General features: G+C 43.4%; 1 protein-coding gene across 10 annotated transcripts in view; it reads left to right on the top strand.

Moving 5' to 3' along the window:
- The first annotated feature begins 460 nt into the window (after positions 1–460).
- STX16 (syntaxin 16) overlaps positions 461–21,679 on the top strand; it is a 34,220-nt gene continuing 13,001 nt past the window's right edge. For 8 of the 10 annotated variants that reach the window (XR_009522253.1, XR_009522254.1, XM_060033356.1 and 5 more), the window contains exons 1-7: positions 461–1,398; positions 15,792–15,899; positions 16,328–16,468; positions 17,430–17,595; positions 18,680–18,771; positions 19,329–19,472; positions 20,689–20,769. Coding sequence is in view for 8 of the 10 variants with exons in the window: in XM_060033356.1 (XP_059889339.1) it covers positions 1,267–1,398; positions 15,792–15,899; positions 16,328–16,468; positions 17,430–17,595; positions 18,680–18,771; positions 19,329–19,472; positions 20,689–20,769 (864 nt within the window). In the remaining 2 variants the exon portion in view is untranslated. Of the gene's footprint in view, positions 1,399–8,976; positions 9,219–15,791; positions 15,900–16,327; positions 16,469–17,429; positions 17,596–18,679; positions 18,772–19,328; positions 19,473–20,688; positions 20,770–21,679 lie in introns of those variants that run through there. The other 2 variants (XM_060033355.1, XM_060033360.1) reach the window with 2 other exon arrangements.

The raw sequence follows: 21,679 nt of genomic DNA, 5'->3' as shown, positions 1-21,679 counted from the left end.
TTTTTTTTAGAATCGAAAAAAAAAAAAAAGAAAGAAAAAGAAAAAAAGCGAGCGTGAGCCTCCGCCTGCAGTGGAGCGTGCTCGGCCTCCAGAGGCAGTCGTCTCCAACTTTTCCTCTCCCGCCCCAACTCCGCGCGCCTCAAACTACGGCTCTGCAGGAGCCCAAATTTGCCTGCCGCTCGACTCCACTCTAATAAGCGCGCCAAGGCCCCTGGCGGTTGTTTGCAACGTGGGGGCCACGCTCTCGAGGCTCAGGCCCGCCCGGCGGCCCGCTCCCGGTGCCTGGGCCCAGTTGGGAAGGGGAAACCGAGCGTCGCGGGAGCACCCCGGGAGAGGGCGGAGCGCTCCCGTGCCCCGGGGCAGGGAGGGGGGGGGGGTAGGGATCTCCCGCGCCCGGAACGTTGCGAGCAAGGCTTATGAACGTCGCAGGGGGGCACTCGCGAGAGACGGACAGGAAGAGGGCCAGGGGGGGACGCCAGAACCCGGGACCGTAGCACGGAAACGGCCCGGGGCTGAGCAGGAGTCAGATCCCGGGATGGAGGGAGCCGGAGAAGAGGAGTGAGGAGGCCGGGGAGGCAGGCCCTGCTGCCCTCCTGCAGGCCGGCAGCCTGCTGTGGCAGTGCAGGACCAGGCCGCCCACAAAGGGAAGGGGTCAGGAGGTCGGGCCTCGGCCTTAGCAGGCTCAGACCAGGCCCCAGAAGGCAGCAGCAGGAGTTCAGGGCCCAGGCCTGGCTCGGGTTGTCCAAAGGGGACCTCAAGCAGGCCTCCCAGGCCCCTGGTGGGGAAACTGAGCTGGAGACAGGCCTGAGGGCCCGGCCCAGACGCCTGTGTGTCAAGTTAGGCAGAGCCGGCTAAGGCCCTAGGGGGTGTCAGGGACTAATGTGGTAGGGGGCTTCAGGGCCTCCCAGTCCAGAGCCGGATTGGCGAGTTAGACGCTTGTAGATCCAGGGTTGGATTGGGGAGGGGTCTCTGGGAAGTTGGCTAGCAACGCAAGGATTGGGGGGATTTAAGTGCTTAGAGATCGAAGGCAGGTCTTGGGTAGGGGGAGTCAGACAATCGGAAAGCCTAGGTGGTTATTTGGGGAGGGGTCTTTGCACTTAGACGAAGCGCAGAGCAGCGGCTGCTCAGCTGAAGGCCTGAGGCCTCGTCAAGAGAAGCTCCTGTGAAGGGTGGGCTAGACTAGGCCAGGCCAAGAGAAAGAAAGTGAATAAATCTGGAATCGAAGTGGGCGGGGGGCCCCTGAGCGGGGGTCACAAAGGGTGAGACATGGCCACCAGGCGTTTAACGGACGCTTTCTTGTTGTTGCGGAATAATTCCATCCAAAACCGGCAGCTGTTAGCTGAGCAAGTGAGTAGTCACACCACCTGCAGCCCTCTGCATTCACGTAGTATCGCTGCGGTGAGTCTCCCGGCGGCCTCTCCGACACACGCACCGTGTGCACTGCGGCTCTGCCTGTTTGTCTGTCTCTGTCTGTCTCTCTGTTTAAAAAAGAAGATAAGACTAGTACGGAAACGCAGGGTCTCTTGGCTGGGGTCCGAGAGCATCGATCACCCTGGCTGGGGAAGAACCAGTGCTAGGCCCCTGCTCCACCTCTGCCTTGCACTCTCTCCTCACTTCCGCATCCCTCCCAGTCCCCCACCCCCCCCTCCCCGCCTCCCCGCCGGCCGTCCCTGCGCGACCCGCAGCCTCCAATTTACATATGTTTTAGCACTAAGGTTTGGAAGCTTTGGGCCTTTCTGAAGCCTTTTCGTTCCGTTTTGTTTTAAGCTCCCCTCCCCCACTCCGCCCCCGCAGACTGAGCCTCACTTCGGTTCTGCTGGTCGGGTTGCAGGCTCGCAGACCCAAATCCTTGCAAATGCACGATGCCCTTCCCCCAAAGAGGAAGGAGTTGTTGTTTTGGTTTTTTTTTTTCGTCCGTTTTCTTTTAATGGCCTCGCAGCCCTCTGTGTTTCGTGTTCCCTGTGAATAATTGCTTCGCTGTTTTTCCTGGGGGCTCTCGTTTGTGAGGCTGTAAGGTGCTAGCTTCTTCGTTTTCCATTTCCCAGACAGGAAATTAAGCTTTCCCCTCCATTCGAACTTTTTAAAAAGAACATGGTGTGTATGTGAAAATCAACCCCCCCAAATAGCCCACGGTTTTTGATTTAATTAACCTGAAACTTTCTTTAGCCCAGCAGTAGAATCTTTTACTGGGAGGGCCTGGAAAGATTGCTGTTGCTTTTCTGTTTGTTTAAGGGGCTCCTTTCTCTTCCTGAGCCTCAGTTTCCTGCTCTGTTGAATAAGGGGGTGTGTGTGCATGATCTAAACAGGAGGAGGAAGATGAGCTCTGTGGTAGCCTAAATGGAAAAGTGAAGTTATGAAACTAGTTTGTGGTGGTGGTCGTGGGGGGTCCTTGCTGTAGACGGGCTGGGTTTGAATAGAAGCAGCATTGGAGGAGGAGAGAATAAAGTCACCCCAAGACCAGGTTCTTGGAGGTTATACTTGACATATACAGTTTGGGGAATCTCACATTTATTTCACCTGTTAGGGACTGTATTCCCTTTACATTTTTTCTTTATGGCTTGATCTAAATGCGTCACAAAAATCAGGCCATCTGTCTTGATTATTGACAGAGAGTCTACAAAGACAGTTTTTCCTTTTTGTAAAAATCACAAGAGGAAAATGTATTTGGTCAGCTTGCGTATATAGAAAAGATATTGTAAACTGTGAGCAGTTTTAGGAATAAAGTCACAGTAAACTTAGGTCAAAAAGCATAGAAAACAGAGGGACAGAGTGTGTTTAGCTTTTCATTTACTTAAGAATTTGAAGGTTTTTTACGTTTGTAAACTGAAAGAAGTCGTATTATACTGAAGTAAGTGCAAAATGGGAACGGGCTAATTCCAGCGCTAATTTGGAAAAGAATGTTCTGAAATAAGCCAAGAAATAGAGAGTAGAAGTGGGTGGAAAAAAAAAAAAAGATCCTCCATGAAACTTTAGTTTTGCTAAATAAGATGTAAAAATTGCATGTTCCTTAAATGACTTGATTTTATGCTACCTCGTGGGGAGAAAAAAACAGAACTAAAACTCCCGTTAATGTTTTCTAAGATGTCAGTCTTTAACTGATTTTAAAACATAATGTTTGCTTTAAAATTTTTAATCATGTAAGGTTCAGAATACACAGAACCATAGGATAACATGAGACTTTTTTTTTATAATCATTTGGTCAGACGGTTTAAAAACCTGGTGTCTGAGATAGGCAGCTTTTTAAAAGTGCATCTCTAAGTCAAATCTATTTTTAAAATGCTTTTCGAAGTTAGGTAAATTTAAATATATATATAAACTAAGTCAAATATTTTCAAATATATAGCTAAACTGTACAATTTGGAAAAATAGATATGTCAGAAAATGTACAGGTATATTTAGCTAACTCAGACATTTTCTTGAAAATAGATTTCTAAGTCAGACTAAAAATACATGCCTAAGTCAGAGCGGTAAGAAGTGATTTTTACATATTATACCATTTAAAATGTTACGTATATTGGTTTGACTATTTAAAATCTTTCTCAGATCATTATGAGCAATTAGATCATTTAAAAGATCCTTGTAGTCAATTAAGACTATCTAAAATATAGATTTTTGCAGTTAAACAAAGATGGTTTGCCTAAGTTAGAATTAAATAGAAGTCACACGTTTATATATTTTAATTGTGTGCATTAAAAAACATGGCATGTCATAAATTTCCGAAGTGTTTAGGGGTGAATTATTATATTTTCAGCTTGCTCACAGTTGATTCTACAGAAACCATTTATACACACACACAGACACGCAAAATTAAATATGTCAAGATGTTAGCATGACTACATAGAGGGTACAATATTTTCAGTTTTTCTGGAAGTTGGAAAAATGTTATAAACATTTTGGGGAAAACTATGTCTAACACAATTTTTAAAACTTTATTAAATAACTGATCTGATATTTTTCACTGCATATCTAGCTCATAAAAATTTTTAAACCTCATTTCTGAGTTGTAAATTTCAAAATCATGTAGCAAATCAAACAAAATTAATGCTATAAAATTTGAATATGGACTGGGTTTTAGGAGGTATTAAGAAATTGTTAGTTAATTAAACTAATCAAATAAATTTGTTAGCTCTATTAGAGGGGTCTCCTGAAATGTTTCGTATTGAAATGTCAAAACATCACCTAGTTTATATACTTAACCCCCCCCCATAAAGGAAACAAATAAGGCAGAGTGTAACAAATTGTTAAGTCTACTGATGAATATGTGGGGAGAGGCTGTGCCATTTTACATAGTTTTCTATATGTTTGAAAAAATCATAAATAAAAACAACAAATACCTGGCATGTTAAAAACACAAGTAAAACAATTAAAAGGCAATTTGTATATATTTATCTAAACCTCAGGTAATTTAAAAAGGAAGTAACTAAATTCTAGAGTGTAACTTAATTAAAAAAATCATAAACTGAAATTTCTACTTCCTAGTTAGAAGAAAAAGCTGTAGACCTTGATTTTGGGGTGTGCAAATTATCTCACAATTAGAAATAAATCACATCTGAAATAATTTTTTTTTTTTTTTTTTTAGTTTTAAATCTGAATTTGCACATCCTTATTTTAGGTGAAAGTTGTGGAAATTGATTGTCAAGTGGTGTTTGTGCGTGCGTGTGTGTATTACACACCTCAAAACAAAGGGCACTTAAAGCCCTATCATTCAAAGAATTTAAACAGGCATTTTTTTGCATCCTAGTTGGAGGAAAAAAGTAGAAGTTGGTGGTTGGTGGTGGTGGGTATATGTGTGTCCCTATACACGCATATAAAACAGGTTTGCGCCGCATTCAGGCAGATGTGTCACAGCTAAGCAGGAATTTAAGGAGGATGTGCGGTGACAAAACAAACAAAACGTCCCAAGGGCCAGAAGGGACCTAAAGGTCGTTTGACCCAACATCCCCTCTGTGATAACCCCTCTGCCTGCCTTCCTTGACCGCATTATGTGATGGGGATAGGAAATTCCAGCAGCCGTCACCCCTACCTCTTTCACTGCGAAAAAAAGTCCTTGCCTCTATTAACCCCATCTCTTGTCTGTGTCTTGCATCCTGTGATCCTAGCTCTGCTTCTGGCCCCCGGGTCTCTGACACAGGAAGCCTCTTCCTTCTCCTGCAGGAGAGATAACCCTGCAGCTTGCTGGTGCCCCGGAGCTTTCTCTAGCTCAGCAGTCCCGGCTCAGGCAGAGACGTTAAGTTTTCTTGCCTATGAATGGTCTAGTTTTTCTGTGTGCTTTTTAAAGTTCAGCACCCAGAACTGAACAAAATTCTACTTAATTGTATTCTCGGTTGTGTTGATATTAGTAAAACTAATTGTTAAAAATAGACCAGGGGTTTAATTTTTAGACTGTCAGCAAAAATGCAGCTGTTGGCATTTCCCATTCATTCTGTTTTGGTCTCAGTTTTGGATGCCCCATCACGGTTATGCCTCAGGGCAGCGTGAAATAAAGGGAAGAGCCCTGGAGTTTAAACCTGGGAATTTAGGGCTAAGTTTCACTCTGTGGCTGACCAGAATGTAGGTCTTCCTGCAAGCTTTTAATCTCTTCTGACATCTTTTGCCTTAATTATAAATGGAGGGTTTGAGTTAGGTGATTTCTAATGGCCCTGTGGATTCAGCAGTGCTTTCTCAGATTCTGTTTCCATACATTGTCTCTCCTGACCAAGGCTTGCATCCTTAGCTTTAACTTGAAAAGGAGGAAATCACAGTCAACAGCATTGCCCTGCTCATCAGCCCGATGCTACCTCAAAAATCCTCAAAAGTAGCTCCAATACTGTGGAGAAGAAGCTTTAACGTTCTGTCTGCCAAGTGCAGGTTTTAAGGCAGCACCTCATTCAGGTAGTTACAGGCAGCTTAGCTTTAAGGAGCTGGAATGAATTTACAGCATTAAATAATCGTTCAAAAAAACGTGTAAAGTCTTGAATGAATGATAAGTAGATGTTGAGTTGCTGTTCTGATCCGATGAGGTGATGTGTGACTTGTGTGATTTCCTTTGATCTCCTGAAACAGATCTTATAGAGGGATTTGAGCTACTTTGTTAGTGTTTACTGCTTCATGTACTCTCTGTTTCAGAATAATGCACAATCTATAAATGGAAGCTAGAGTTAATTGGTCTTAGATTAGTTTGAAAGTAGCACATTATTTTTAATAAAACATGGTGTGCTTTGGGGAAAAAAACAACTGAGGATTAACTGTGGTTTTAAGAAAACTGAGGTCCTTCTTCAGTCTTGACTATAATATTAGCCAAGATTTATTGAGAGCTTACTATGTGCCTGGCACTGGGCTTAGCCCTCTCCAGGTGTAACCCTACTTCATCCTCACAGAGCTCCATCAAATAGGTGGTGTTGTTTTCTCATGATACAGATCTGGAAACTAAGGCTTAGAGGAGTTAGGAAACTTGCTCAGTATTGCCCACCTAGTGAGCCAGGGAACTGGAATGGGAACTCAGGCAGACCTGGCCCGGAGCCCTGTATTACCTGCTGGGCCGCAGGAGTGCTGGGTGCTTTTCCCGGACTTGTGCTGCAGGTCCCGGAGAATGGAAGAACCCATTAAAAAAAATCTTTTTTTTTTCTTACGATGGGATTGCATCTTTATCTCATTTTACAACCATGCAAGTCCATTTTGACTTGCATATTGAAAGTTCTATGTTTTAGTCCATGCTGAGTCTGTTGGAAAGTTAGTTCTCTGTCTTTAGAATCCAAGTATGAAATCATTGTATATTTCTCTTTAGATCTATTTGCTTTTCTGCTTCTAAAGATTCCATTTGAGCAGAGAGGCATACTTGAGAATAAGGGTACTTTGTTGGATAAAAGTGAAGCAAACTTTTACTTTGGTAGTAACAGAAATAAAGTAAGTATCACTATAGCATAGACCTGTATTTCCAACTCATTTTGCTCAACTCTTCCAGACTTCCTGAGTAAACACAGATGGGTTTCCACTTATTTTTCAGTTTTATGTAGAAAGTTCTTTAGACAATAAATTCCACATGCTACTTGGAGTTTTCAGTATTTGCTCGATTGTATGCCATTGGCAGGTCAGAAACCTAGATGTAGACGTTATAAAGATTTAGAAGGTGATGGTATGCAGTACCGTGTTTTCATTTGGCTGTATTTTGGTTTTTCCTGATGGTAATTCTAAATGTTTTAATTCAGGTCTTGACAACATTTTCTGGTAAATTGGTGGCAGGGGGAGTTTTGAAAGGCCTTCTGTTTTTAAGTAGCAAAATGGGAGGGGATAATGCTCTTCAAAAAGATGACCTCCTGAATTTAATTCCCAATGTGGCATGGTAGTAGCTGCCCATCACTAGTAACTCCCTGAATTGTTAATAAAATTAGAGAAACTGGAAGGTGGGGTGGAAAGAGGCCTGAACACCTGGGTCTGTCCCCATCTCAGCCCTGTGACTTTGGGGAAATGGATTTATATATTCCGAAGCTTGATTTTCCTATTTGTTAAAAAAAAAAAAAGAGTCGTATCTAGCCCATGATTCTGATTTCACCTCTTGTCAACTAATAATTGTAGAAACCAAAAGATCAGGGTGTGTGCTTGGTTGATAATCCAAGAGGCCAGGCTCATGTGCAGCAGAGATCTTAACCAGGGTTTGCAGTAATGCTTTATCCAAAGATTGGATGCCAAGGAGCCACTGCAGAACAGGCAGATGTGCAGACTGAGATACTGAATTAGGGGTTTTGCTTTGTGTCTTGTTTTATTAACAAAATCACTTCCATGCTTTCTTGCTGAAAATGTTAAGCTTTTAAAAAAATAAAGAGGCTTTCTTTTTAAAGTAAAAGGTAATTAAATCAGATTTCCATTTGACACTATCTTCTCTATTAATATCTTCTAGTACTACTGTTATGGCAGGGTGTGTATAGAAATATAGTTCTCTTGCTCTCATGGCAAAGTGTAGAAGGAATGAAGAGCACTTTCTATAGTGTCAGCTGATTGGATTTTTACATGGAGGAATGTTGTGGTTACACTGTTATTGCTGTCATTGTTTAATAATATTTTGGCCCTGATAGACCAGTTTCATTTGCACTTAATTTTTAAAGAAAGAAGTTATGGTTTTTTATTTTCTAAATTGACTGCTCAGCATAAAAAAAAATCAACAGTTGATTATTGAAATTCACCACTAATTATTTCAGTGATCAATACTGTAAAAAAAAAAAAAAAGACCTAGTTGTTCAGATTATCTGTCATTAGTAAATGTCTGTTCAGAAGATAGAGTTCCACTTTGATCGAAAAAAGAACCTTTGGTTTTAAATTGAAACTTAATCTTCTGCCTGCCTGTGCTGCTTCCTTTCTACTCCTCCTTTAAAAACCAAAACAACAACAGCAAAAAAAACCCCTCTCCTTACCTTTTGTTTTGTTTTACTTTCCTTTATAATAGCCTAATAAATAACTATGTGCCTTCTAGACTAATAATAAATAACTGTGTGCCTTCTAGACTAATAATAATGCATGCGAAGCAAATGGGAAGAGTTTTTCTTTTCTTTTACCACCTGTGTCTCTCTCCGGGGAAGAGTGGTTTCTCGGCTTGCTTATTACCACGGAGAAAGCCGTGTCTTCGGGATTTAATCTGTAGAGCCCTTGCATATGTGGTCACTCGAATATTATCTGAATTCGGCCATAGACAATTTGGGGGGTTTTCATTTTCTAATTTTGCTGCATCTGCAGGGCTGATTTACATGTTAAAATTTACATTTATTTGACATGGTAAAATTACATTTCAGCTTTGCTCTCTCGATTTTATCTTCCTCAGGGAAATTTAGAATCTTGTGTATGATATTTGATATTTATGAAACAGTACCATTATATTTTATTGAAACTAAAGCAAGTGTGTTTTATTTGTTTCTATTGTATTTTAATTTTTACAACTATTTATTGTTTGTATCCTATCTCATTTACCAAAACAACAATCATGGTAAATAAAAATAAAAAACATAATAAGGTAAATATTGACGTAGCTTTTTTTTTTTTTTAAAAAAAAGGAAGAATCAGAAGGGGGAGATTTTTTTAAATGCTTTGGTTAGTGGATCTTTATTTTTAGTCAACTTCACAGTTGCGTAAAATCTCAGTGTTTTCTCAACTGACCATCCCTTATCTGTCTGTCTGTCCCCGTCCCTCTTTCTTTTGCTGTCCCTAACTGGATGGGCTGATGGGAACAACATCTCTCTCAGGAGCTGGATGAGGTATTGTGTTTTGACTATTTTTGTGTGTTAGTTTATAAAATTATGCCTGTTTTTCTGAAATCTTTGGTCATATGTAAAATGCTAAGAGTGTACACATATTTTAGCATTTGTTTTGATTACTTCTAATTGTCGTGTTTTACAATTTAATACTTAGGATTTATTTAATGTATTTTCACGCCAGGTGAATTGATGATCTAGGGAAGGGCTTAGGAACATTATTTACTACTGTCGGGAAAGTGTCTCCACTTTGGAAGCAGTAAAATTTCTTGCACTTAAAATAAGCCAGACTGTTTTTAGGATTATGCGTGCAGCTCCCTTGATTCCTGAGACTGTGCAGTGAGGTTGCTCAGAGGTGTAGAAGGACGTGATGTCTGGCAAAAGCCCTAAGGAAGCAGGACCCGGAGCCACTAGACCTGTTGAGATGTCTGCTGAGGTGTCACTGGCCCCGAGCGAGTGGCCCTCCGGTTGTGCTGACTGACTAATCGTTACGTGCCCCCCCGACTTCCTAGCAGCACGATTTTGGCCTTTTCATCACTTATTAGCAATTCTCCCAGAAGATGGAGAGGGTACGTGTTCACAGCACTTTATTCTAGTCGTGTGAATAAAAGCGTTGAGGAAAAAGGGGATTGAACTGTGATTGTTGGTTTTGTGTTTCTGTTATCTTTTCAGCCATGAAGGGGTTGAAAATATTTTTCCTAAAGGTAGACCTTTTTAAAAGAGTCCTTTTAAAATTGGGGGTGGGAGAGTGTCATTGGTTTTTGTTTTAATTTTAGAAGTATGAACGGTGAGGTGGGGTTAGGGCCACTGTCTTCAAAACCAGTGGGGTCCCTTACTAGTTGATAATAACAACAGATGGGAAACAACCTAAAGGTCCTTCGTGGAGAACTGGTTAAATAAATTATATAGCAACTCTAATTCCCTGTACTGTACCTGTTAAAAAGAGTGCAGCCGGTCTCTGAGGGCTGCAGGGAATGAGCTCCCAGACACATGGCCAAGTGGGGGAGAAGCCTGATGCGAAACACTGGACACCGCGATTCCTACTCTTAAAAAAAAAAAAAAAAAAAAATTTATTTTTTTAAGAAAAATAACTAACATTCAGGCTTGTGTGTACTTAGATTTCTGAAAAGAGACAGAAGAAACTATTAACAGTGGATACCTTCCAGGAAAAGTCTGGGATGGAAGGGAAACTGCCTTTCTGTTGCAAACCCTTTCCATAGGTTGGATATATATTTTTAAACCATGTGTATCTATTACTTGAGTCATTAAAAAACAATTAGTATTTAAAACCAAACCCATCCATCTAAGAATGGATGCTACCGCTTACTGAACGGTTTGGAAATGTGGGACTTGTGGCCCCAAAAAGGAAGTGGGCCGTGGGGAAAAAACAAACAGCAGAACAGCTTAAGTTTGAACACTTCTCCCACCGGGCCTGTCAAGGGTCGTCTTTCCTGAGGGCTCCGCCGTCTGAACCTATTTCCAGTCTCTCCTACTTCCTCTTCAGGCAGCAAGTTCCAGACACTGGCTCCCCCCGCAGAAATTCTCTCTGCCACGATCTCTAGCAGAGACCCCGAGTGGAGAGCTTCTTCCCAGCCACACGCACCTCACGTGCCAAGAGGCCCTCTGAGCTCCAAGCCTTTCCATTCCGGGGCCACGTGGCCCTTCGGCCACCCGAGCCACTCACTTCCCCTTCTTGTCCTTTGTCCAGAACCATTGTATCAGTGAAGTGAATTGTATGTGACCTGTCTTTTATTGACTTCATTCATTCATTCCACTTACTGTTGTCTCACGCAGCTAATTATAATTGCGTGTTTATTACCGCGAAGTGCTAGGCACTGGCCGAGGAGCTGGGGCTGTGTTAGGAACGGTGTCCAGAGCCTCACCTTGCCAAGCCTGCGGTAGAGTTTCGAATCGATCCTGGCGTGGGTCTGATGGAAGCCCACCCCTGGGTAGGTGAGGCCTGAGCACACTGTCCTGACTGCGTCACGGGTGGCCTCCTGCAGTGTGTTCACATTGGTTTGTCGTTTATCCTACTCAAACCAATTCGAAAATCTGCTGCACCTTGGGGATAGCAGGCTGTGTTCTCCAGGAATACTAAGTAAGGTGTGCCCAGGGAGAAAGCCCACCCACCGTTCACCCTTTTGCCCAGTGTACGGCCCTGTCCTCTGCTCTCTGCTCTCATCTACTCCCTGCCTAGGACAAAGTCATCTCCCAAGTTGTTGGGTTTTAAAATTCATAGGAGGAACTATTAAAAAATAACAAGGTGTAAAATCAGGCTCCCAAACCATATAGCCTGGGGAGGGCAGGGTGAAGTAGCAGGGACGTGGGGGCCACAGGCTGGCTCACTGGTCCCCCTGCTGAGGGCAGCATTGAGAAGGAAAGTCTGTGAGCCCCTCGGTGTCTGTATTTGTAGAACAGGGAGCAGTCCCCTCTGCACTTTTGTTGTTGGGACTAAAATGACCAAGTCAGTGGGGGTCCAGTACCAACAGAGCGCAGGTAATTGTTGCTCCCTACTTTTTTTTTTTTTTTAGGATGTATATAAGAGTTGAGAAAAAAAGGAAAATCAGTGAAACTAGTAACACTGTATCTGGGTGGTGTGATTGTCAGATTTTTAAAATTTCTATATGTGTTGCACATTTAAAGAAGTGTCAATTTTGAACATTTATTGTTTCATAATCAGAGAAAGTAAACACTTTTAAAACTATCACAGATTAAAAGAAAACAGAACTGTAGGGCTGACAGTCCCTGATTCTCTTTTCTACAGCAGGCTTATTCACTCCCTCAAAGAACTGAGATTTCTTCAGCCTAATTGTCTCAATTAGCCTTCCGAGCCCAGTGAGTTACGCTTGTGGTCTGACTGCATCATACACACTCCCACACTGTCTCAGGTGGAAACCAGAGCTGCCAGGCTGTAATTGTCCACGTCCCTTCTGGACTGTTTTTAAATGTTCGTTGCCACAGAACATTTAAAAAGTCCAGAATTGTCAGTACTGGTTCTTATTACCAGGGCCTTATGGCTGAACTTGGTGTGTTTTTTTACATGGGTGTGTGGCGGGGGGGGTGGGAGGGGCTGTGTTTGACTTTCCTAGTCCCTGCAGGGGCCCTGCCATTTCCGTAATCTTACGGTACACCAAATCAGCCTTCTCGTAAAGGCAGGGTTCGCTAAGAGGAGGAAGGCTGTATGTTTGGGACAGCAAGATTTACAAGACTGTGCTCGTGTGTGTGTGTGTGTGTGTGTGTGTGTTCCGTCCATAGATCAAGCACTCGTGCATACTGTCTGGTACTCTTTAAAGGGACAGTTGTCAGTGTCTAAAGTGGACCAGGAACAGAAGGTAATTTTGATGAGCTGAACAAGAAGCCTTTGGGTGCGCCATTGTGGGCACCCATTTCAATCTTCCTGCCTTGATGGAGTTGAGCTGGATGACTGGGTTGTGGTCGTGCACCCTAGAGTTCTTGGAGGACAAGAGTTACAAATCAAAGAGACAAGAATTCTTAATCCTCATAAATACAATTTTATTAAAAAAAATGTTCTTATTTAAAAAGTAAGAAAGATTTTTTTTTTTTACTTCAGAAGCACAAGTTCATTAAGAAAAGCTTTAATGACCAACACCATCTATTTGGGAGGGGGACACCGAATGGAGTAGGGACAAGTAAAGAGAATGAAAAGTCTGGCAGCTTTTTAAGGTCTGAACCGACTTGGATGGCAACTTGAAAACTGATACATTCTGGATCTTAAAAATGAGAAAACGTGTTGAGATTGGCAGTGAGGTTTCTGAAGTTGAAAGGGTGATTGTTTTGCATTTAAGATGTATTTTTTTAATGTCCATATTTGTTCCCATTTTTAAGTGACATTTATCTTCAATTAGGTTTTCCCTTCCCAAAACAGTCTTAAAAAAAAAATAGTACATACTGTGAAATATATTGCAAATCCGTACTGATAAAATAAGTGCCACATTTCTTCTGAGTCGGGCTGCATTTCTTTATCATGATGAGCTATTGCTGCAGATTATACCATAAAGGGGACAAATTCTTCCCTGTTTAAAGCTCTCGGTCTCAAAGAATCAGCTCTTCTGTCTTATTGGCAACATCCTGATACAGCATGTGGGAAAGCCAGGGCCAGCTAGGTGGGCTAGCATCTGTCCCCCTCACGTGGGCATCTCTCGATTAGCAAGCCTCCTTAGGACACTTGAAGAGGGTGTGTTCGCACACTCCTTTTACATGCGTTTTTTGGGGGAACGCATCTATGGTGTAAAATCAAGTACTGCTTAAAAAAGAGTTGAATCCACTTCAACTGACTTTTCGTATGTGATTTATAATTTCTTATTTGTTTCAGAGAAGTTGATACCAATTATCGTGCAGATAAATTCAGGTGAATGCCATCTCTGTATCCTTTTTAGTTTAATGTATATTAGTAAACCGTAACAGCAGTTCAAAACCGTGAGTTTAAAAACTCGAAATAAAACAAATTCCTATTATTACTTTATTGAGATACGGTGTCATAGTAGAACATAGTGGGTTAGGTGATCAACTGGCGTAGTAGAAACTATGACCCGTAGGTGTGGCTTTGTATGAACAGCTGGAGATTAAAGATCAAGTTCTGCTCTCGGGCAACTCTACAGTGCCTGCTGTATAGCTGGCAGACGCTGGGTGCTGATGTGTGATTTGTCCCTTCCGTTTTGGTCCTCGTGCCCTCCACAAAGTTGCATAGCTCTTGGTGACTTTGGGGCAGGACTTCTGAGGAATACACAGCTCTGTGTGGAGTGAGGTCTGCACCTTGGGGCTGCATCTGCAGCTGGTCCTCGAGAGAGGCTGCTCTGTGGATGCCTCTGTGCTCAGCCAGAGCCTGTCCTGTAGTCCCTGGTGTAGTTGGTAGGGAGTGGATCCGAGGACCGTGCCTGGTGTTATCGTTTAAGTCTGAGGGCTTGTTGTCCTGGTGCGTTTAGCAAGTTACAGTTATATTTCACGCGCCTGCCAATCCGGGTGGACGGTGCTCCTGGAGCAGCCGATCCAGGTTTTAATCTGTCACATAATACGCTGTGACCTTGGGCAAGCTAGTTAACTTTCCTGAGTTTCAATTTCCTCATTTATAGATTGGAATAATAGTTCCTAGCTCACCTAGCTTTTGTGAGGATTAAAATAATAAAGAGAATGTAAACTTCCTGTTAGTGAACTCTTAAAAACAGACGAGGTGGCTCTGGTTGAGAATTACCATGTCACAGACGCAGAGCCCCAGATAGTGCAGGTGGGATGACGCACCATTTCTTTAAGACCTGAAATGACACCGGCCCTGCAGGGTCCACGCGGCGGCGGAATGCGCTGGCCCTGATCACGACTCAGACACTCTGGGAGCACTGCTGGGGCTGCTGGTCCCCTGAGCCAGTGGGGGCAGCGCCACCCCAGGCATGACGGGTGGCAGACGCAGGACTCTCATTTGCTTTTAGGGATTTTGCTACAATCTCTCTGCTCGGGATTTAGGGCTTATTACTTGAAGAGTTCTTTTAATTTAGGCTTTTCCTTATGTGATTTATCTTCCCCTTCGTCTGAGGATGTTAAACATTTTGCCTTGTTCCTTTATTGTTAGAAAAGCAAACAGGTATTTGCCGAATGAATGAAAAACAATAAATTTAGATAAATGCAGAGGTGGGGAGAAAAGCAATATAAATTCTTCACCCAATTCTGCAGTGTGATTTAGAAAATTTACAAAGTGTTACCTGTAAAGGACTTTCATGTGCTGTTTTCCGTTCTATTTTGATCATCATTTGCATCTTTTGAAACTGGCATTTGTAAGCGCTGGGCTCCAGAGGGTACCTCGGGACCCTTTCAGCATTTACTGCCTCCAGGCCAGAGGGCAGCTTCAGCATGCTGAACCCATGATTTCCCTCCCATTCTTAAAAGCTTCCTCCGGCAGTGTATTATATAGGTAAAGTAAACAAGAACTATCGAGATCATTTCAAAATAAGTGAAAATGTTGCCCGTGGACATTTAACCAAAGAAAGGAAAGGACAGTGTAAGAGTGCCTTGAAATTTTAAGGATTGCTTTTGCCAAATGGTGGATAATTTGCTGACTGTTTTAGGCAATTCTTTCACACAGTTTAACACATGGTTAATGATCTTGTGACTAAGATAACTAGATCAGCCCTATTTACAAAATAAGCTAAGTGTATGTAAGTAAACTGTGACCTTTTTGTGTTAGTTCCATTTACAGCCTAGAATTTTTTTTTAACTTGCATCTGTCTGATCAAATTAATTGCTGAGGTTCATGCCATCCCATCATAGTATAGTACTAAGGTTTTTCTTGTAAGGATCTTTTGTTGACTTTTTCATTACATTTCCATAGCCAGAGCAAGTCAAATGCATGTTCACAAGTATGCCCAAGGAAATTAAGAAGTGGTGCATGAAGAGACAGGAAAACCATTCCATACCCTAGCAGTATCAGAAGCAAGTTTGTAACACAGGGAAGTGCATTTATTCCTCCATTTCTGAATCTTCTTAGGGAGCAGCAGTAAAAGGGAGTAAGACTGTGCTTATCTAAATTGAATTTGAATAATTTTTTAATGTCCCTTTATTTCCCTGTAGCTTGCTGATGATCGCATGGCTCTGGTGTCGGGCATTAGCTTAGACCCAGAAGCAGCAATTGGCGTGACAAAGCGGTTACCTCCTAAATGGGTGGATGGAGTGGATGAAGTAAGTTGAATGTTGGTTTCACACTCTCTTATTTATTGAGGTAATTAGGACATTAACGTATTTTAAGATACCTGCCAGAAAGACTCGAATGAGTGTCCCTGGAAGTACGTTAGATTTAGGATTATTCTGTTCACATACCACAAGAAAGGGGTGTGTGTGTGTGTGTGTGTGTGTGTGTGTGTGTGTGTGTGCACGCTTGTGATTTTGGTTTTAGTACTAACTACCTGAATTATAGAAATAAACTGAAGAACTGTGTAACCAGGAGGAGTGCTATTTGAATGTCTGGTCGTTTGAATTAAAAGTTGCTCAGGCAGCTACAAGTTGGCTGAAGACTGAGCTCCGTACTGTGAGTGTAGCCAGTTGTCTCAGAGGCAGGCAGACAGATACCTGGCAGGCAGCAGTGATGTTCTGTGATTTCATTTGTTTAGATACAGTACGATGTTGGCCGGATTAAACAGAAGATGAAGGAGTTAGCCAGCCTTCATGACCAGCACTTAAACAGACCCACCCTGGATGACAGCCTCGAGCAGGAGCATGCCATCGAAATAACCACCCAAGAGATCACGCAGGTGAGGACGGAAGGGGCCCGCAGGCGGGAGCCTGCGCTTCCCAGCCTTCTCCCCCTCTCAAAATCCAGAACGCGGTCCGGCTCTAAATCAGATTGCAGATTAGTCCCAGAGTTCCACTTCCCAACCGGAGGTTCACAGAGGGACTGTAGGAGGCCCTGAGCTGCTCCAGGTGGCAGCATCTGCGCCATGCCTTGGAGGAGTGGGGACTGTTTTTCATTTGTTCGTAGATGCTACTGTGGATTGATTTGAAAATTAAATTCAGAACATTATTGAGTTCAATCATTTGGTTTTAAGATGTGTAAGTTCTATTGTATACTAGTGTGCAAAATTTCTTCATGTTAAAAAAAATGGTGGTTGTAACTGAAAGGATGGAGAGCTATTGCCCCAGACTGAGTATATTAGTATCCTAGAGAAACTCAGCATCCTAGAAATGTTTCTTGTAACATGTTAAATTTGAATAATTTTAAAATAATGTGACTAGTGTGTAAACTAGCACTTACATCTTTCATTTGTTAAATCTCCTGTGTGGCTGATGCGCAGAGAAGCGGTGTGGTGGGTGGGAAAGCCCTGGGGTGTTGGAGTGTTTGGATCCTGGCTTTTAGCGATGTAACAACGGCATGATTCTCATTTAATCCCTTGGACTCCAGTGTTCTCGTCTGTAAAATGGGAGTGATAATAATAATACCTGCCTCTTAGGGTGGTTGTCGGGACTAAATGAGAAGAAGCCCATAAGGAGTGATGCACACAGCGTGCGCGCGCACGCACGCACGCGCACGCGCACACACGCCCCATTTGTTCAGGTCCGGTTCAGCATTGATCTCTTGACCATTCTCGGAGCCAGCCGGTCTGGACAGAGCGCTGTGTGTCTCACTCTGGCCGGTGAGCGAAGAGGCCGAGGGGCACCTTGGGCCATCCCCACACACACCCGCCGGCCTGCTGTGAGCGCCACCTGTTCTCCCAGCTCTTCCACAGGTGCCAGCGTGCGGTGCAGGCACTGCCCAGCCAGGCCCGCAGGGCCTGCTCGGAGCAGGAAGAGCGGCTGCTTCGCAACGTGGTGGGCTCCCTGGCGCAGACTCTGCAGGAGCTGTCCGCCCGCTTCCGGCGCGCGCAGTCGGGCTACCTCAAGCGTGAGTGTCCGCCCGTGCAGGGCCTCGTGAGTAACGGGGGTTCCGGCGTTAGAGCCTGCAACAGCTTGGTGTTTTTACCCTTCTCTTTTGCTACTAGTCTCCATTTTGTCCTGTGCCTTTCGTTGTTAGCTTTTGAGCACGTTCCCACCTTACGGGACAGAAAGGAGCTGCCTTCCGCCCCCAATGGGAAACCATGCCCAGGTTGAAACCACGGCGACAGGGTGTCTAATCGTTCTCATCTAAAAAAGAACAAAACAGAAACATAGGCCGTGTCAAGTTTAAAGTATTTGAAAATCAGTCTGGCACATTTTAAAAGCTTGTAGCTTTCTAGATGTTAGGGGTGGAAGAGCTGCTGCTAAGTAGGTAAAGAACAGTTGTAATCATGTTAAAGCTTCGTATTTGCACAACAAGAAGTATTTGAGAGAGCGTCTCAACACCTTTCCTGGGAGTAGTTTAAACAAACGTTTTCTCCCCAGGCACAGTGATTCACTCGGCCTCCCTTCCTTGCTGAACAGTGCCAAGTCAGCCTTCAGCTACACCCTCATTCTGATTACCCTATAAACTGGTTTTTCCTTTATTGCCATTGTAATCAATAGTATCCCCACATGCTCCCCCAAAACTAGTTCTCCCTCCTCCTGACAACTGGCATATTTGTGTTTTAATTTTACTATTTCTAAAATTTGACTAGGGCCATTTGGAATTCTACTAGAGATGGTTTTAGGGAGAGATGTTGATTTTTTTTTTTAATGTTTTGTAACAGCAGTTAGATTAAATATTTCTGCTTCTCTTAGAGATTCTCACATGGTTGTGTCATTTTGTCATTCACTTGGCATCCAGTGAGTTATACACATTTACGGTGTGACTTTTGTCTTAGATAACCCCAAGTACTCCATACTGTTGCATGTTTGTAGTCCTTTACTGTCCCCCCCACCTCTGTTGGAGGTGAGATAGGGCTCTTTTAAAGCTGCTAAGAATGTCTCCATTTTGACTGTTGAGTTTTACTCTAGATTTCCCCTTTTTAATGGTGGGACAGTAACCAGGATGGTTTACGTATTCAAGTAAAGTGAATTCCTATCCATGATAGGCCTGAAGAATCGAGAGGAAAGATCCCAGCATTTTTTTGATACATCAGTACCACTGATGGACGATGGAGACGATAATACTCTTTATGATCGGGTACGTGAGGGGCTGCAGAATTGACTGCTGTGCGTTTGCGCGCCGGTCTGTTTTCCTTCTCTTCGTGGACCTTTAACTTCCATGCGATGCAAATGGATCAGCCCTGCGTGACGTGCACATCCATCAAGTGGCTTTTGCAGCCGGCGGAAGAACGGTCATGGGGGCCATACTGTTTCTTCCTTTCCAAAGGCTGCAGGGAGACCTTGTCATCTGCCTTCCAGAACCTTCCGGAAAGCAGTCTGCCCACCCCACTCCTGGGAAGAACCCAGAGGTGCGCAGGCTTCTCCCCGGTGGCTTTGCTCCTTAGCCCCTGGGTAGCTGCAAACGCGGGGTTCTCTGTGTCCCCTGCTTTGGCCGCTGGCGCTTTAGAGCCCGCCTGTTTGGGGAACTCGGAGCTTTCCTGTTAGGGAAGAATAAGCGCTTATCTGTGGTTTATGTGCTTTATAGCACTAGTTTCAGAATTTATCTCCTTTCAGCGACATCTGAAATGGTACACTGTAGCTTTCCTGAGGGGAGTGGAAGCTAACGCACACGTTTCGTCCTTTTTGTTTTGCTAGGGTTTCACAGATGACCAGTTGGCGCTGGTGGGGCAGAGCACGCTGATGGTGGACGCGCGGGAGCGGGAGGTTGGCCGCATCGTGCAGTCTATTTGCGACCTAAACGAGATATTTAGGGACCTAGGGGCCATGATTGCAGAACAGGTACGTGAACTTACCTGCCTCCCCACCGGCCTTTCCTGCCATAGTATCTAGTCCTTCTCCAGACTTTTCTGGTTCTGCACGTCCGTCAGGAAAGCGATTTGAACCTACTCCCCTAACGTGTGTATATGTGTGTGGAAGGATTGTGTACAAATACTGCTATCGTTCCCCATAAAAACACTAATAAACTTTTTTTAGATAAAAAACAAATGTCAGTGACAGTTCTCCTAGTCTCTGCCTCTACCCCAAGGGTGCTTATGGGAGCACCCCACGGTGGGGGCCTGGTTGGTCTGCCCATGCTCAGCAGTGATTCTGCCAATAGATAAGGTTTCCCTTCTAATTTTGGCAGGTTATTGTGTAATGGCAACTGGAACCACTAGCTCTTGAGTAGAATTAAATTGTTTGTTCGCTGTTGCAATCTGATTAGGGTATTTTATTATCTTGCCAGCAGGGATTTGGGTCCTGATCCCCCTGAAACCAGCCTCAGAATGGAGTGGCGAGGCTCTGGGAGATCTAGTTACATTAATTACTCCCGAGGCTCCCACGGAACTGCTCTTGCTGTCGTCTCCTAACACAGCACGTTTCCATTCACAGCCCTGTCCTTCTGCGTAGCCCAGTGTCCCTTCTTCCTGTTTGAACCAAGAGATTAAACAATTAAAAACAAAATTCTCCCTGAGGCGAGTGTGTAATTTTACATGTGGCTTGGAGCTCACCGTGTTTGTTCTGACCCGTGGAGCCACATGGTGACTGACGTTTATGGACATGATAGTCAATTTCCAGACCTCATCGTAACCAGGCCTGGCTTAACTGGCCCTCTCTGCTTGCTTGAATCCAAGTGTTTAAGCAACAAACGGGCACAGACGCAAGCCCTTCACCACTCAGAGCCTATTTCCACTGAACCGTATATTTTTTAAAGCCCCAGTAAGTCTGAATATGGCATATCCTGCAGTGGCTAAATCCAAAAAAGAAACCTCAATTTGTCAGTATCTCTTTCTCCTGAGCTAGACTTTGATTGCAACTAGTGCAGCAGCCTGCCACTGAGTGCCTAATATTGCACGGTGATGGATTCCAGACCTGGCAGTGTGTACCTTTTCATCACAGTTAAGTAAAACAGATAATTCTGTGGATAATGATGTCTGCAATTTGCATCTCTTATCTTTGAAGTTCCGTTTTCCCAGTTGTGGTTGTTGATCGTCTGTAACTGTCATTTATTACTCAGGGTACCGTCCTTGATAGAATCGACTATAATGTTGAACAGTCCTGTATCAAAACTGAAGATGGCTTGAAACAGCTTCACAAGGTAATGCCATATCTTTCAGTGGTTGAGAATTTGAAGAACTATTATGAGATATCAAGAATTCATGAGAGGCTTCTCTTCCATCATAACTGTCTTCGGCATTCTCGTCTGCCGTCGGCTCGAGATAGGACTGTAAAAATGCACCATGTCGTTTTATTCAGAGCCGACCACGTGCACTGTTGCCATTTTCCTGCAGTTAATGATTCCGGGTGTACCTCACACGCAGGTCTGAAATTGCCGAGAATCCCCTTTCGTGACAGGGAATTCTGAAGGAATTGGGGTTTTCTCCCTTTTAGAAAGTGTTTTATTCCTTGTTTAGGTCTTCTTGTTTTAGGAAATCGACTTGAGTGGGTATTTGTTAAAATATGTGTTGAGCATTCTATCTGCTTGTTGCTGCTGACTCAGGCCTCTCTTTGTTGTGATACTTTTCTGATAAATTGCTGGTGGGGATTCATTCTGGAGGAGATAAAAATCTAATTTTCCCTTTTAATTACCGCAGTGTATCTGTGTACTACCTTGAGGAAAGAGTAGTTTGTTGAAGTGAGAGTACTAGCTCTCTGATTCTTGGCTAATAGTAAAGTGGCTGTTTCAGGAATGTTTTTCATGATATTTGTTAAAAATAGATGGAAAACATCTTAAAAATCCTGTAATGAGTTATGAGAAACATACACATACGCTGCTGAGTGACTCTCATATATAATTGGGTGCATGTTTTCTTTAAAAGGAATGTGATACTTCACAAATAAAATAAATTGTGTCCATTTCCTCATGTCTTTGAGACCTAGCAGTATTCCTAGCCGTATATAATGGTCATTTTTCCTAGTACATTCACTAATGTACTTCTCTATCACCTTTCTGAAGCCAGCCACTTCCTGTGGCAGAGATGGCCGTATCTGACGGTAGTGTCAGGTTT

This window comes from Delphinus delphis, chromosome 15 (genome assembly GCF_949987515.2).
Source record: "Delphinus delphis chromosome 15, mDelDel1.2, whole genome shotgun sequence".
NCBI lineage: Eukaryota > Metazoa > Chordata > Mammalia > Artiodactyla > Delphinidae > Delphinus > Delphinus delphis.
The sequence above is the reverse complement of the archived record's forward strand: the minus strand, read 5'-3'. Positions and strand labels throughout refer to the sequence as shown.